Here is a 13,962-nt window from a genome sequence, read left to right on the forward strand (position 1 = left end):
ATAAATTATGGATATGGATTTGGTTCAGTAAAACTTTTGGTGACATGATATCACCTGTGTGGTTTAGTTGTTTTTTGGTTAAAGGTTCAAATTTCACAGCGAGATTCAAATGAAACCAGCAGAAAATTTTGGGAGTAGAACTGATTTGAGCTTCAGCTGATTTGAGATGACAGACGCTGATGTGGACATCAGCTTCCTGGTTGCAACATCAGAGTCGCATCCTGTCACGGTTAGCGTTGAGAAACATTAGAGAGTTTTATAAAAACCTCAGAATTTCTGCTACCTGCTGAAGTTTTAATCCTCCTTGTTGAATTTTGACCCAAATGTCAGATGAAACTCAGGAAATCTTATTATTTTAGGCTACAGAAAATGCAGGTGGTTTTACAATGACATTTCTTAGAGCACACAGACTGTGTTAAATATATGAAATAGTTCCTTCTTCAAAAGATCAGGTAACTTTAGTGGCTCTAAGAGTTTTATTCTGTTGGGCGGAAAGCTAAAGTTTGGGTTGTAAATGTTGCAGACCCTTGTTCTACATCTGGGGTGTCCAAAGTGTGGCTCAGGGGCCTTTTGCGGTCCTTGGAGCAGCTTTGTGTGGCTCTTTAGTTTAAGAAAGGTTTACTCCATTACTGATGCAGATGGAGACTTTTTCTGGATTTTCTTTGTCTGACTTTTTAAATAACAAATTTATATCTAGGACAAAAAATTTTAGGTACAACCAAATATTTTTCTTTTATTAGCTGTGACGTTTTGTCTTTTAAATGTCATTTTAATGTCATAATAAGAAGGGCACAAATCTCCAGCAACTTTTAACATCAAAACAGACTTAGTCACACCCGATAATTACAATGTGTTGAATCCAATTACGGGTTTTCAAAGACCGTTCTTATTTTTGCTCCAGTATAATTTCCATTTGCCTGATTTATCATTTTTCTCTTTTTATCAAAAACTGGATGACAAACGTCTTTAGTCTGGTGTTTCAGTCTCAACCAGAACCTTTTCTGAAGGACAATTTTATTTACAGAAACGTCATAATTCATTTTATTTGCTGTTTCTGTTTTATTTTTAATGTTTAAGATGTCTTCCAGTGACATATGTTAAATAGGATTTAATTTTTTTGATTTTTGAGAATTTTTTCTTGCATTACTATTAGTTGAAATGGCCTCAAAAACAATATTGTTTATGGTAACAACTTCTGGGACAATTTATCATCCATCAAAGTTTAGCATGACAAGCCAAGTTACATAAATAAGTTAAATTGATTTTTTTAAGTTCTCCTTCTTATAATACTGAGCTGGAATTTCAGATAAAAGCTGATAATCTGCACTGATCCAAGAGTTCAATTATTAAACCAGTAAAAATGCATAAAAACCAAGAAAATTTCCACCCAAATAAAATTTACAATTACTTTTTATTAATACGATGAATCATTTTCAACAAAAGACATTACCCTAGTTTCAGTTTCTGCTCACATCGCATGGAATCGTTTACCTGTTACATAATAATAACCAAAATACAGACAGCTCATATCTACAGGAAGGACGACATTCAGCACAGGTACAGTTAGGTTGAGGCGGCTGCAGCCTGCAACGCTCCACTTTAAATCAAAAACAGATCACTGCAGGAGAAGTTCTCCAGAACGAGTGCTGGAGTCCAGGCTGGCAGGAGGAAGAGGAGGAGGAGGAGGAAGGTTTCTGATGATCGCTCATTTTCTCCGCCTGCTGCCGGACGAGGATCTGGGCGACCGCCGGCCTGCGCTCCTGCAGGAAAAACAGAAACACTTTCATGAAAGTCTCACCGACGCCGAACAACACGACAGAATACAGATTTATTTATTTAGAACGGAACCAGGATTGGAAATCAGGACGTTTCTGCTGACCTGGGAGCGGGAGAGGAGCGAGCGGCTCGGATGTGTCTGGGAGGAGAATAACTGAGAGAACGGGAATCTCTGAGAGAGTCGGCCGGGACGCGGTGAGGCCGCGCAGGGCTGAGGGGGAAACAACAACAGCTGCATTAAACTCACACATTACACATAAACACACACAGGAAACAGAGGAAGCAGAGAAAGGAAGGAAGGAAAGAATAAAGGAAACACTTCTGACTGAAAGGAAGAATAGGAAGGAAGACAAAAGACAGAAGGAACGACACAAAGGAAAGAATGAAAAAATGAAGGAAGGAAGGGAGAAAAGGGAAGAGGAAAGAGGTAAAGAAAGAAGGAAGGAAATAGACAAAGGAAGGAGAGGATGCATTCTCTCAGTCTCAAACTTTAGTCCATCATAACTGAATAAACATAAACTGATTTTATTCCGGATTCTGGTCTAGTTAAATCACATCACTCCATTTCTTCTCCTCCAGACGAGCATTACCTGTTTTTCTTGGCTTCCCCTTCATCGCTGGATGAGGAAGAGGAGGACTGGGAGCTTCGTCCTTTCTCTGGCTTCCTGTTGAAAAGAAAACAGTTTGATGAGGAAACCAACGGATCCAAAACACCCGTCAGTTCCTCAGCTGCTCCTGCTCACCCTTTGCCCTGCTCCGCCTCCGAGTCAGAGCTGTCTGAAGATGAAGATGAGGATGACGAGGAGGATGATGATGATGAAGACGAGGACGACGAAGAGGAGCTGGAGCTGCTGCTCCTGCTGGCCTTCTCCTTCCCGTTCACAGCAGTGTCCTTCCTGGTCGCTGGCGGCGACTGCTTCCCTTCGAGACCAGCCGTTGGATGCCTGCCTTCTGATTGGCTGACGGCCGGCGACCTCCTGATGGCGTCATGAGGCCGGCGCGGGTCGGATGGTGAGCTTCTCCGGCCCGGTGCCGCCGTGGCGCGGGGGGAGTCCCTGGGAGGAGCCTGAGCCGACGAAGAGCGACCCGCCGGCTTCCCGTCGTCTGGAAGCGGCCTCTCTCTCTCCGCCGGAGGCTTCACCTCCTTCCTGTCCGGCGGCGGAGAAGGAGACGAGGAAGAGGAGGAGCTGGAACTGGACGAGGAGGAGGAAGAGGACGACCTTTGGGGCGGGGAGGCGACCTTTGCAGGTGGTCTCTCTGGCTGCCGGCCCCTCTCTCGCTCTCTCTGCCTGTCTGTGGAGGGCGAGCGACTGACCCGCCGCCGCTGCTGGGGAGACGGAGAGCGGCGGAACCTGGAGGGCAGAAACAGCAACGTTTCAACATTTCAGGGCGTTGATAAAAAACTAAGTTGTTCATTTCTAAACTGTGTGACGGACAAACAGGCTGATTTCTTCCATGTCAGTCAAAATAACATCAGTGACTCTCCTCCTACGCAGGAAGGAAACAGCCACAAAATGTTAAACATTTTCATTACCTTCATCAGTGCTACGCTCAAATTAAGTTGTCTGAATGTCAATATGTGGATATAATCTCTAAGGAGGAAATTTAAGCCATTAATTTAGAAAAATGTAAATAATCCATAAATTAACATACTTTAGACTTTGGAACAATTCTGGGTTTGGTTCTGCTAATCAGCTAATAGCAGAGCTAATCTTTCTTTTAGTGATTTAGAAAATGTTTATGTTGTAACAATTCAATTCAAAAATACTTTATTGATCCCAAAGGGAAATTAATTGCTGATGTTTTACATTAAATATCTGTGTTTTACACCAACTGGTTTTATTTTTCACATCCGGTTTAATAATTGAGTCAGGTGAAGGTCGCTGTCATGACAAGCGTACGCCAGCAGGTGTCACTGTTGGCATTCCAGCTATATACACTGAAAGCTGCTGGTGGAACGATAACACTTGAACAAACATCTGATTCATGTAGTAAAATTGTTGCATTCTGTAGGTTAGTCACATTATTTTCCTTTCCTTTGGGTGTTTATTCAGGAATATTACAGATGAGAAGTGTTGTTTTCCTTAAATTTGGATGTGAACCACTCTCTACCTTTCGGTAAACATAAAAAGCTTTAGATGTGTATTAATGTAAACATTACAGTGGCTTATAATATATGTTATAATCTGCTTCATCAAAGTGAAGACCGCAGGTAAGACGTTCACTTTTAAGCAGAGCATTACGCCAGAAACGTTTCACATGTGGGGTACCTCAAGGCTCCATCCTGGAACCCCTATTTAAATCTACAGTATATGCTCCCACTGGCTCAGGTTACAACAAGAAATCAGCATAGCTACCATAACTACGCAGATGATGCACAGCTCTACAACCCATCCAATCACTGATCAGATGATTAGAACAGATAAATGTGTATGAACGTTTTCTTTTAAGCTCGTATTGTTGACGGCATGTTCATAACTTTACTTTCATTACCTGCTAGGGGGACTTGGCCGTCTGAGGATCCTTGGACTTCTGGACCTAGATCTAGTGCGTCTCCTTGGACTTTTAGGCCTAGATATAGGGCTGGACCCACTGCGCCGTCTTGGGCTTCTGGGCCTAGAACCACTTCGTCTTCTAGGGCTTCTTTGCCTAGAACCACTACGGCGTCTCAGATTTCTCAGCCTGGACCCACTACGTCGCCTCGGACTTCTGGGTCTAGAACCACTGCGCCTTCTGGGTCTAGAACCACTGCGCCTTCTGGGACTTCTGGGCCTGGAGCCATAGCGTCTTCTCGGACTTCTAGGTCTAGATCCGCTGCGTCTTCTCAGACTTCTGGGCCTAGACCCGCTGCGTCTTCTCGGACTTCTGGGCCTAGACCCGCTGCGTCTTCTCGGACTTCTGGGCCTAGACCCGCTGCGTCTTCTCAGACTTCTGGGCCTAGGACTTCTGGACCGGCTCCTTCTGACTATTCTGTCCCATTCTCGTCCCTTGTCCCTGTCCCATTCTCGTCCCTTGTCCCTGTCACGGTCTGATGGGAATGGAGGCGGTGACGTTCTTCTGAACCGGGACGGGGGTTCTTGATACTGCCTTGGAGGAGTGCGGGCGGCTGGTGGGATGGTAGTGGTCCTCTGGGCTGGAGAGCGTGGGCTCCTGGCATTGGGGCTGGCCCTTGTGATTCTCTTGGAAGCGTCCTTGTCCTTCGCCCTGTCCCCAGCTCTGGCCTCAGGCGGAGAGAACCTCCTGCCTCGGTTGTTTTCGGGTCTCCTGGGTGGAGAGGGAGACGGACTCCGGCTTTCAGCCTGCGTGGGACTGTACCGATCTTGTCCTTTAGCTTGAGACGGGCGATCCTGGGCGGGATCTCTGAGCGGTGGTCTTTCACGCTCGGGTTTGTCCGGTCCAGGTTCCCGGTGGGGACGTCTGGGTCCGTCACCTTCAGAACCAGTGGCGCTTTCTTTCCTCCCATTGGCCAGAAACCTTTCAACAGCAGCTCCGATGGCCGACGGCGCACTTTTCCTATGAATGCTTCTCTCTTGTTCTGGTGATGCAGTTTTATCGGTGTTATCCTCTTCCTCAGAGGAAGATGAAGAGGAGGAGGATGAGGACGAAGAGGAGGATGAGGAGCTGTCACTGTCGCTATCACTGCTGCTGCTACTGCTTTCTGTTTGTTTTAGTTTCTCCTCCCGTCTTTTCTCTCTCACCGGGCTCCTCTGCTTCTCCGGAGGTCTGGACCCGTCCCCTCTACCGTCTGCAGAAGGCCCGCCATCTTTCCTACGTTTCTCACCACTTTCTTCCTTTTGCTTATTCAAATGCCTGTCTGTCGATCGTTCTTTGTGCGTTTCTTGTCTCCTCTCAATCTGGCTTCCATTGGTGCAGGATGGGGACAAAATTGGCGATGGGAAATCCCGGCTGCCTGGTATCTTGTCTCCTCTCTGTTGGCGAGGAGACGGTTGTCTCTCTCTATCCTGCCGCTGAGCTTCACCTTTTTTGACGTCTCTTTCATTTCGTCCCCTTGTCTTTGACTGAATGTCCTTCTCACTTGTACGTTCTTTATCTACACTCCTTCCTCTTCGTGCCTGTTCCTTTTCAGGAGGAGGAGACGGAGACGAAGAGTCATGTCTCATCGTTCTATGTTTGTTCCCGTCTTTTTCCCGCTCAGGGACCCTGCTTCTTTCCCCCCTTGTTTCCTGCTGAGGAGGAGGAGGAGGAGGAGGAGAAGGAGAACCAGAAGACGAAGAGGAGGGCTCCCGTCTAATCCTCTGAGGTACGTTCTCCTTCTCTGTGTTTCTGATTTCTCGACTCTTTGACCGCCTCCCCTTCTCATTGTTTCTAGATTGTTCTCTTTTGTCCACCTCTATGCTCCTGGAGCGCCTCCTCTTCTCCACCTCTATGCTCCTGGAGCGCCTCCTCTTCTCCACCTCTATGCTCCTGGAGCGCCTCCTCTTCTCCACCTCTATGCTCCTGGAGCGCCTCCTCTTCTCCACCTCTACGCTCTTGGAGCGCCTCCTCTTCTCCACCTCCACGCTCCTGGAGCGCCTCCTCTTCTCTGTCTCCAGATTCCTGGAGTGCTGTCTTGAGTCCATGTCCATGCTCCTGGTCTGCCCTTTTTCTCGCTCCCTTTGTTTGCTTCTGGATTTTCTTGCTCTCCCCTGATCAACGTTTCTGTCTTTCTCTGGAGACGGAGAGGGGGACGAGGAGTCATGTCTCCTTTTGGTCTTGTCCGTCTCCCGGCGTTGCTCTTTCTCCCTCTGAGGATTGGGCCTCCTCTGCATGACAAGGGAAAACATGTTTGAAATCGTCCTCTAGACATTTTCACTCTAAATCACAACAGTACAGTTTTCAATAAGGATGCATTCACTCCAGCCCTGTTTGGTCCTCTGTAATCAAACTCTAGTTACCTAAGGAAGTCCGGTTCGGTTGGTGAGGTGCCAATGCTAAGCTAACTGGTCCTCCAAACCTCGGTTTGCTTTCGGTTGAAGTGAACTCTGGTTAGGTTTGAATGTGAACGCCAAGCGGACCGGAGATTGCTCCAAAAGCAGGAAGTGGACTACAGCGCATAGCATTCTGGGTAACTACAACCAAAACAAACGCAGTAGCCTAGTGCTAGCAGGAAAAGTGACTTGTGGTCTTTAGTCAGAGACAAAAGAGAAATCCTCCAACCGCTAAAATCTGATGCCTCCATTTTTGCTTCCATTTTGTGAAGTTGGAAGTTGTACTCAGAGGTTTTGGTGTCATTTCCTTCAATAGTTCTTGGCGCAGCGCCCCTACAGGCGAGGAGGGGAACAGGTTGCTCAAAGAGTTTGGTTTGTTTGACTCAGTGCAGTGTGAAAGAGAACTGCAGCAGCTGAAAATATAGCAAATGTTGCAATTTTGGTCCTGAATCAAACCGAGTCTACTGGACAATCAGGTGTGAAAATTTGCCTGTGCTAAATGTAAAAAGATAAAAGCTGATTACCCAGGCAGGAAACAAGTAAAATTCATATTACCCTGAATCTTGAGGATGGAGTTTTCAGGGGAAAATGTACTAAACATTTCTACTCTGAATGTTACTCTAAACCTCATTTCCTTTAGTCATCTCACCTCAGGATTGGGGACGTAATCTAGTAAAACAGAAACGCTGAGCGGAGACGGAGGTATTTCTGGGGGATGAAGATTCGGGTAGCATAACGGAAACCTGGAGCTGTTAATGAACGGTGAACTCTCACCCCGTCGCCCGCTCGACGCCGTGGGCTGCGCTCCTCAGAACCACGGCGCCTCCTGTCTGGCGAACGCCCCTTTCTGCCTTCTGTGTTTTTTGCGGTTTGGTCCTGTGGGTGCAATCTGGATGGAGGTGGAGATCTGCTGCTGTGAACAACAGAAACAAAATAAGACATCAGCTACTGCCTGTGATTCTGGAAGTTTACAGTACTGGATAGAAGTAAATTATTTTTTATTTAAATGGAGTCAGGCTCCCTCACAATCTTTAAAAATTATTGAAATGTTTACAAAATGTTAATTTATTCCAGCAAATTTAATTATCCACAAAACTGATTTATAGATTTATTAAACACTGATATATTTAAGCCCTTATGTCTGCTAACTGATTACTATAGCTTTGAGGTAAATCAGTTTTTGTCTTATTAAATATTGTATTTTTCTGAGTAACTTAACAGCCAGTATAAAAATTAACAGTAAAAATGTATCACTAAGTTTATTACACCTGAACAGAGTTAGTGAAATAAATCAACTTTTGAATAAATTTCTAATTAATTGTGATAGCATCTGTTATTGTCCACACTTTCTACACATCAATTCAAAATCAAAAATGCTTTATTCACCTATAAGGTAAATTAAATCTTGTTGTAATACTTATTAAATCAGAATAAGTGTTAAATCTTTAAATCTCCAAGCAGAATTAAAGATGTGTGTCAACCAAAGGATTTCTGATAAGAGTTTTGATCATATTCGTGGTTCTGGATGTTGAGCAGCTGGAAAGATCTTTTCTTCACACCTCTGATTTGTTACCATGGCAACAAGCTATTATTTTCATAACTGGGAGCTGCTGATTACCATCTCAGAAGCCCAAATAACTCCTGAACTACGACCACAGATGCCTTAATAAAGTTTTTCTGAACTGAATATGAAGACAGCAGCGATGAAGAGCATTCGGTTCAGACCTGTGATCTGAACTGGAGGAGACGCTTCTGCGCCGACCCGACTTCGCTTTCGGAGGACTGGAACTTCCACTCCTTCTTTTCTTCTTTGACACTTTCTGCTTCTCATCTGAGGAACTAAACACAAAGGATGGAACATTAGAAATCAGTTCACAGATGAACTCAGAAGACGTTTAAAATGAGTTGAACAATAGCTACCTGTCGTCTTCGTCCTCTGATGCCTCCCTGAAACAGAATCACATGGAGAATTAACATAAATATAACAACAGCAGGAGAAATGTTTTGTTTAAAGGAGGAACTTGGAGTAGTACCTCTTCTTTTTCTTCTTTTTGGATTTCTTCTTCTCTTTGCGAGGAGATGAGGACGAACTTTCTGAGCTGCTTCAAAGTCAAACCATAAAAATCTCAGATGGATCCTCATAATTCTGTCCTTCCTTCTTAATAAATCAGCATCATATCCTCACCTTTCTCTGTTCTTGTTTTTCTTTTTCTTCTTCCGGCTGCGCTTCTTAGGAGGAGAATCTGAGTCATCTGAATCTTCCACCAAGCTGCCAAACAGAGAGACATTATAAACGGCGACTCCTTCAGCAGTGACATAAATTCACACTGGCTGCGTTTCCATCGACATTTTGACAATAAATTTGCTTAATAGAAACATGGCCATTTAGAAAAAACTCGTTTTTTGATAAAATGTTTTTGCGCTGGTCGAGGTGTTTTTGTTTGGCAGTATCAAAATTAGTTTTCTTGCAAAACTGCAATGGATTTTTTGCATCATGATCAACAAGTAGTTGGAGGATGATGGTATGGCATGTTTTTTACTGACGTATCACATGAACAAACTAATTCACATGTGATTTTAATTGAGTTTTTCCGACATTAGCGGGATATTAAAGTTTGTGGACATTAGTAACAGAAATGCTGCAACATTGTGAGTGTTCCTGCTCACATGTATTTCTGCTGCTGCAGTTTCTCCCGCTCCAGACGTTCCTGCTCCCGCTTCTCTTTCTCCTTTTCCTTGCGGTCAGCGTGGAAGGACGACCCGTCCACATAGTCGCTGGAGATGCCGAAAGCGGCACGAAGACGGTCGTTCTTCTGCTGGTTGGCTGCAGCCAGGGCGTGTGTTTCTGTCACACTGAAAGGACAAGAAATCAGCCACTAAAAGAACAAATGAGATCTTGCATCTGTGCAGCAAAAACTCTCATTTGATATTGTTGATATTGCCAAAATGTCCCAGTTTCTTCTCAATATATTAGAAAACATTCTGGTTCCATCTAATGAAAGACTATGAGTCCATTATTCTTTTGGAAGAATATATTATTGCTATTAAGCCAAACATATTTTAGAAAGTTAAAAGTCTAAAAGTTAAACCTTCATTTCATCTGAGCAGAAAACATCGTTTTAGGGAGACTTTATCTGGACTTGGAGGTTTTTCTTGTTATTTTCCTTCACCTCCCTACAGAGATGGTTTCCAACATAAACGCAGCATGAATATGCATGAAGCATGTTTTAGTTTCGTGCTCACGTTGGTTTCTGAGCGGCAGCGGGAGACGGCTCCTCCTTCTCCTGCAGCATCATGCGGAAACTGTTCACCTTCTCCTCGATCTCCTCGGCCGAATATCTGAGGAAGAGAAGAAACAGAAGTCAGAGCGTCAGTACACAGAACAAGAATTCACTTTTTTACATTTCAAATCACAAATCTAAAAAGACTCGCTTTTTTAAAGATCGAAATAGAGCAATAAATAGAAAAGCAGGAAATATTGCTAAAAATTGTCAGAGTTTTTTTCTTCACCCCTGCTCCTCCATCATGTCCTGCAGCTCGGCGCATTTGACCTCCAGCTGCCTCTTGCGCTGGTGCTCCAGGATGTCGGCGTTGGGCTGCCGGTTGAGCTGACTCTCCAGCCGCTCGCGGTCCTTTTCATCGCGCTCACCTCCGCGCTCGTCTCGGGGCCTCTTGACCCGCAGGCTCGACAGGTTGCGCTGCACGTAGCCATTGGTGCCGCTGCCCCGAGGAGTCGTCAGGCCAATACCATTGTACATGGCTCTGCATGGATCAAACGTTATGGTTGAACCGATAATGGCATAAGCCTTCAAACAGAAATTATTTATTTTTAAATCTACTCACACTCTTCTCTAGTGAAATAATACATGACTGTAATAAAGGGTATAAATCAGCTTGTTTGGTTTTAATCTGTCATCAGAACCAACTGGTCCAAATAGGGATTAAAAATATGATGTTAATCTCTTTAAGTACCCAAATAAGAAATCAACTTCTGTGACATGTGAGATGATTAATTAGCAAGGTCAAAATCTGGATCCAATCAAAACTAAAACACAAGTTCTGAAATCCCAGAAGAATTTGTGATAATTGTGACTATTATTTCATTTGAATGATGAGTAGTTTTAGTCGCCGTTTTTAATTATAAAAATGCCAAATTCTCTACCAAAACTGACACTGATAGGCTAAATGAAATGAACGCTACAAGTAAAACGACATTTAATCCAACCAAAATAAAAAAAGGCAGAACATTCACTAAGGATCATGTGATGAATGAGTCACTGATGTTTTTTAAAATAAGTAATTTTTTGGGATCACTGGTTTGATTCAGCAGTTTATGTTTTAATCTTCACTCAATTAAATAAAAAATGATTAATCTCCCTGGCAGACTTAAGGTGATATTTTAATCTTACCAACATCTTTAATGACACCAGAAAGGATATTAGCGTCTTATTGAGTCCTGATTTGTTTCTGATCCAGGAAGTAAAGATTAGGGTGAAGTTTTCCAGAATCAGAGATTTATGAGCTGTTGTAAACGATGTGCCATCAAAAATACAAGTGGAAAAATACAAAACGCATTTAAGAAATTACTAAAAAGCCTTTGATTGTTGTAATAAAAATAAATGCTTTTTCATCAATTATTAAAAAGCCACAATTTTTAAAATGTAAATTAAAACAGCTTTTCCTACAGAAATAGCATCCCTTTTGCATAGTCTTAATATCTTTTGGGAGAAGCATGTTTCGTTTTTAATCAGAAACAAACTTCTTGATACAATAAAAGTGTCTTAAAATTTAATTCTGGGCCAGACTGTACATAATCCAAGTATAATTTTTTTTAAATTATACTTATTTTTTTGTTCTTCCAGATAAAATCATTTACTTTGTTAGCATCATTTGAAAATGTTGCTAACAAATCTATTATTATCACACTCAGTCATCACAGTTTGTGTTTAAGGTTTTTCCTAATCTTACACTATATTTCTATTAAATCATTAAATCATCTCACATCACATTTATTGTTCCCCATGAGATTCAAAAGTTCTACCAAATTTCTTTTAGGGCTACATTTTGTTTTCCCAGCAAACAAAATTGTTAAAAGAAATCTGATATTTTACGAATGATTAACAATATTCTCCTTAAAGCATACCACCATGATACACCGCACACAATGCCCAGACACTCAACAGTATAATTGACCTTCATAAACTGCAGTTTAAAGGTTTCTGCTGCTCATGAAGGAACAACACCTCCACCGATCCAGAACACAATAATTCCGGGAGACATTTTGTTGACAGCTTCTTTGTGCGGTCTGGGCCTCCAGATAGTAAAATGCTGAGGATATTTCAATCTTTCTGGGCTTTTTTAAAACGAACATTGTCACCATAAATTTATATTTTTGGTCAGGAAAAACGGTTATATTTGTCGCGCTTTGGCACGTGCGTCAAATCAGGCCCGTCGAAGCTAGTTTTCATGAACGTTAATAAAAATCATGTGAATCCAAATAAAATCGACATTTAACTCATCATATATATCATCCTTAACGAAGGATTGTCTAGACAGTTACTTAACTATTACGTTTAGGATATATTTAGCTCTGTTAAGAAAGAGGCCTTCTTATTACCAGCTAAGCTAGCTAACGTAATCATTACGTACCAGCAGTCTTTCTCCAGGAGAAACGTAAGCGAAATGGCTCGTTAAAGAGTCTGGTGTTTGATAACTTCCCGTAGAAACACTCAGCAACACTAATATTCACGACAACCGTTTGAGTAAAAGTGTGGCAAAATAAAAGAAATGCTGCTAGCTTCAGCTAACAGCTTCGCTTTGCAACTACAGGATGAAATCCATCTACGTCACACGTAAGTTCGCACGTTTAAACTGCGGCGTTCTGGTGCTGGAGGAAATGAGAGCTCTTCTCTAGTTTGTAATTTAAAATATAATGATTGATACAACAAATTTTCTCTATATTCAGCTTGATCAACAAGCCTGATGAATGGGCTGTACCAGAAGTCTAGTTGTTTAAACAGTTGTTTTTTTTCCTACCAGGAAATATGAGATTATATACGATCTTAAGAGTCAATAACACCTATATACTATGTAGAACTAAGAACTTGTTTAATCTTAATATTATTACATTATTATTACTCATTTGAAAACATAATTTATTTATACCAGGGAAAATACATTTTGTCATGACTCTCATCATCCAAGTATCATCAAAGAGTTGTGGATGGTGATGCTGTGGGCACTAGATAGTAAGGATTTTCAATAGCAGTCAGTCTCGCAACTAATCTAAAGAGGCCTCTGACTGAATATTGTTGCTGCGTGACAGCTTCATAACTGTCATGACATGCTAACAGCTTGATATCTGGGCAGCAGAGGTAATATTCCACAGTAGCATATTCTGGATTTCACCATAATTTGTTGGCAACCATCAGTAATCCACTTTATTTGCTTTTGCTGGTCCTCTTTAAATCTCTTTCTCACTATATGGTTAGAAAGATGGATGGAAGGAAGAGATGGTTTCAACTTTCTCCTTCTCTCTGCTCTTTGGTCTTGCTCTACATCCGGAAAGCCTCCTTTTCAACTCTGGGATTTGGGGGCATAATTTATGTACTATTTGAGCTTATGAGATCCTAATTAGCTGCTCAAAGTTGTAAACAACATGATTATGTGTCATAACAACTAAGAGTGAGAAAGTACCTGAAAATATTCTTTCAGTTGCACAGCATCCAGAGCCAGAGAGAATAATTGTCCAAACATGCAACGCATCAATCAAAAACTATGAACAAAATTCTTCAGAACTAACATAACAGGACTTCGCCAAACTACTGCTCCCATAAGTGGCACAATTAAAATGTTGTCTCACAAAAACTAAGCAGTGTATCATAATTATTAGGTAAATATATTTTATTTTTCATCTTATTGTCGGAAAAGCTATATATATATATATATATATATATATATATATATATATATATATATATATATATATATATATATATATATATATATATATATATTACGGCCACCGAAAAAAAAATTCTGAAATTAAAGTCAGAATTCTGACTTTGAAGTCAGAACTTTGAAGTCAGACTTTGACTTTGAAGTCAGAATTCTGAGGCTTTAAAGTCTCAGACCATTAAAGTCTGAGATTTAATGGTCTGAGATTAAATCTCAGACAATTTAACACCAGAATTCTGACTTTAACCTCATAATTCTGACTTTAAACTTTTTTTTTTGGTGGCCCTAATCCTCTTCAGTA

The 13,962-nt window shown here is 41.9% G+C and overlaps 1 protein-coding gene across 7 annotated transcripts; it reads right to left on the bottom strand.

The window, feature by feature from the left end:
- Positions 1-1,392: 1,392 nt before the first annotated feature.
- srrm2 (serine/arginine repetitive matrix 2) lies at positions 1,393-12,564 on the bottom strand. 7 transcript variants are annotated; one of them, XM_032587450.1, is made up of 15 exons: positions 12,354-12,564; positions 10,215-10,466; positions 9,948-10,043; positions 9,372-9,557; positions 8,890-8,973; positions 8,738-8,806; positions 8,625-8,651; positions 8,430-8,543; positions 7,479-7,617; positions 6,258-6,539; positions 4,270-6,125; positions 2,520-3,128; positions 2,367-2,441; positions 1,880-1,987; positions 1,393-1,760 (listed from the first exon to the last, which is right to left on the bottom strand). In XM_032587450.1, exons 2-15 carry the CDS (start codon positions 10,460-10,462, stop codon positions 1,706-1,708), a joined length of 3,948 nt encoding a protein of 1,315 aa, XP_032443341.1. In that variant the 5' UTR covers positions 10,463-10,466; positions 12,354-12,564; the 3' UTR covers positions 1,393-1,705. The 7 variants fall into 7 exon arrangements, with proteins under 7 accessions (XP_032443341.1, XP_032443340.1, XP_032443339.1 ...); XM_032587449.1 differs by having other exon boundaries at positions 6,159-6,539; XM_032587448.1 differs by having other exon boundaries at positions 4,270-4,392; positions 4,426-6,539.
- Positions 12,565-13,962: the final 1,398 nt, after the last annotated feature.

Source organism: Xiphophorus hellerii, chromosome 16, assembly GCF_003331165.1.
Source record: "Xiphophorus hellerii strain 12219 chromosome 16, Xiphophorus_hellerii-4.1, whole genome shotgun sequence".
Lineage (NCBI taxonomy): Eukaryota > Metazoa > Chordata > Actinopteri > Cyprinodontiformes > Poeciliidae > Xiphophorus > Xiphophorus hellerii.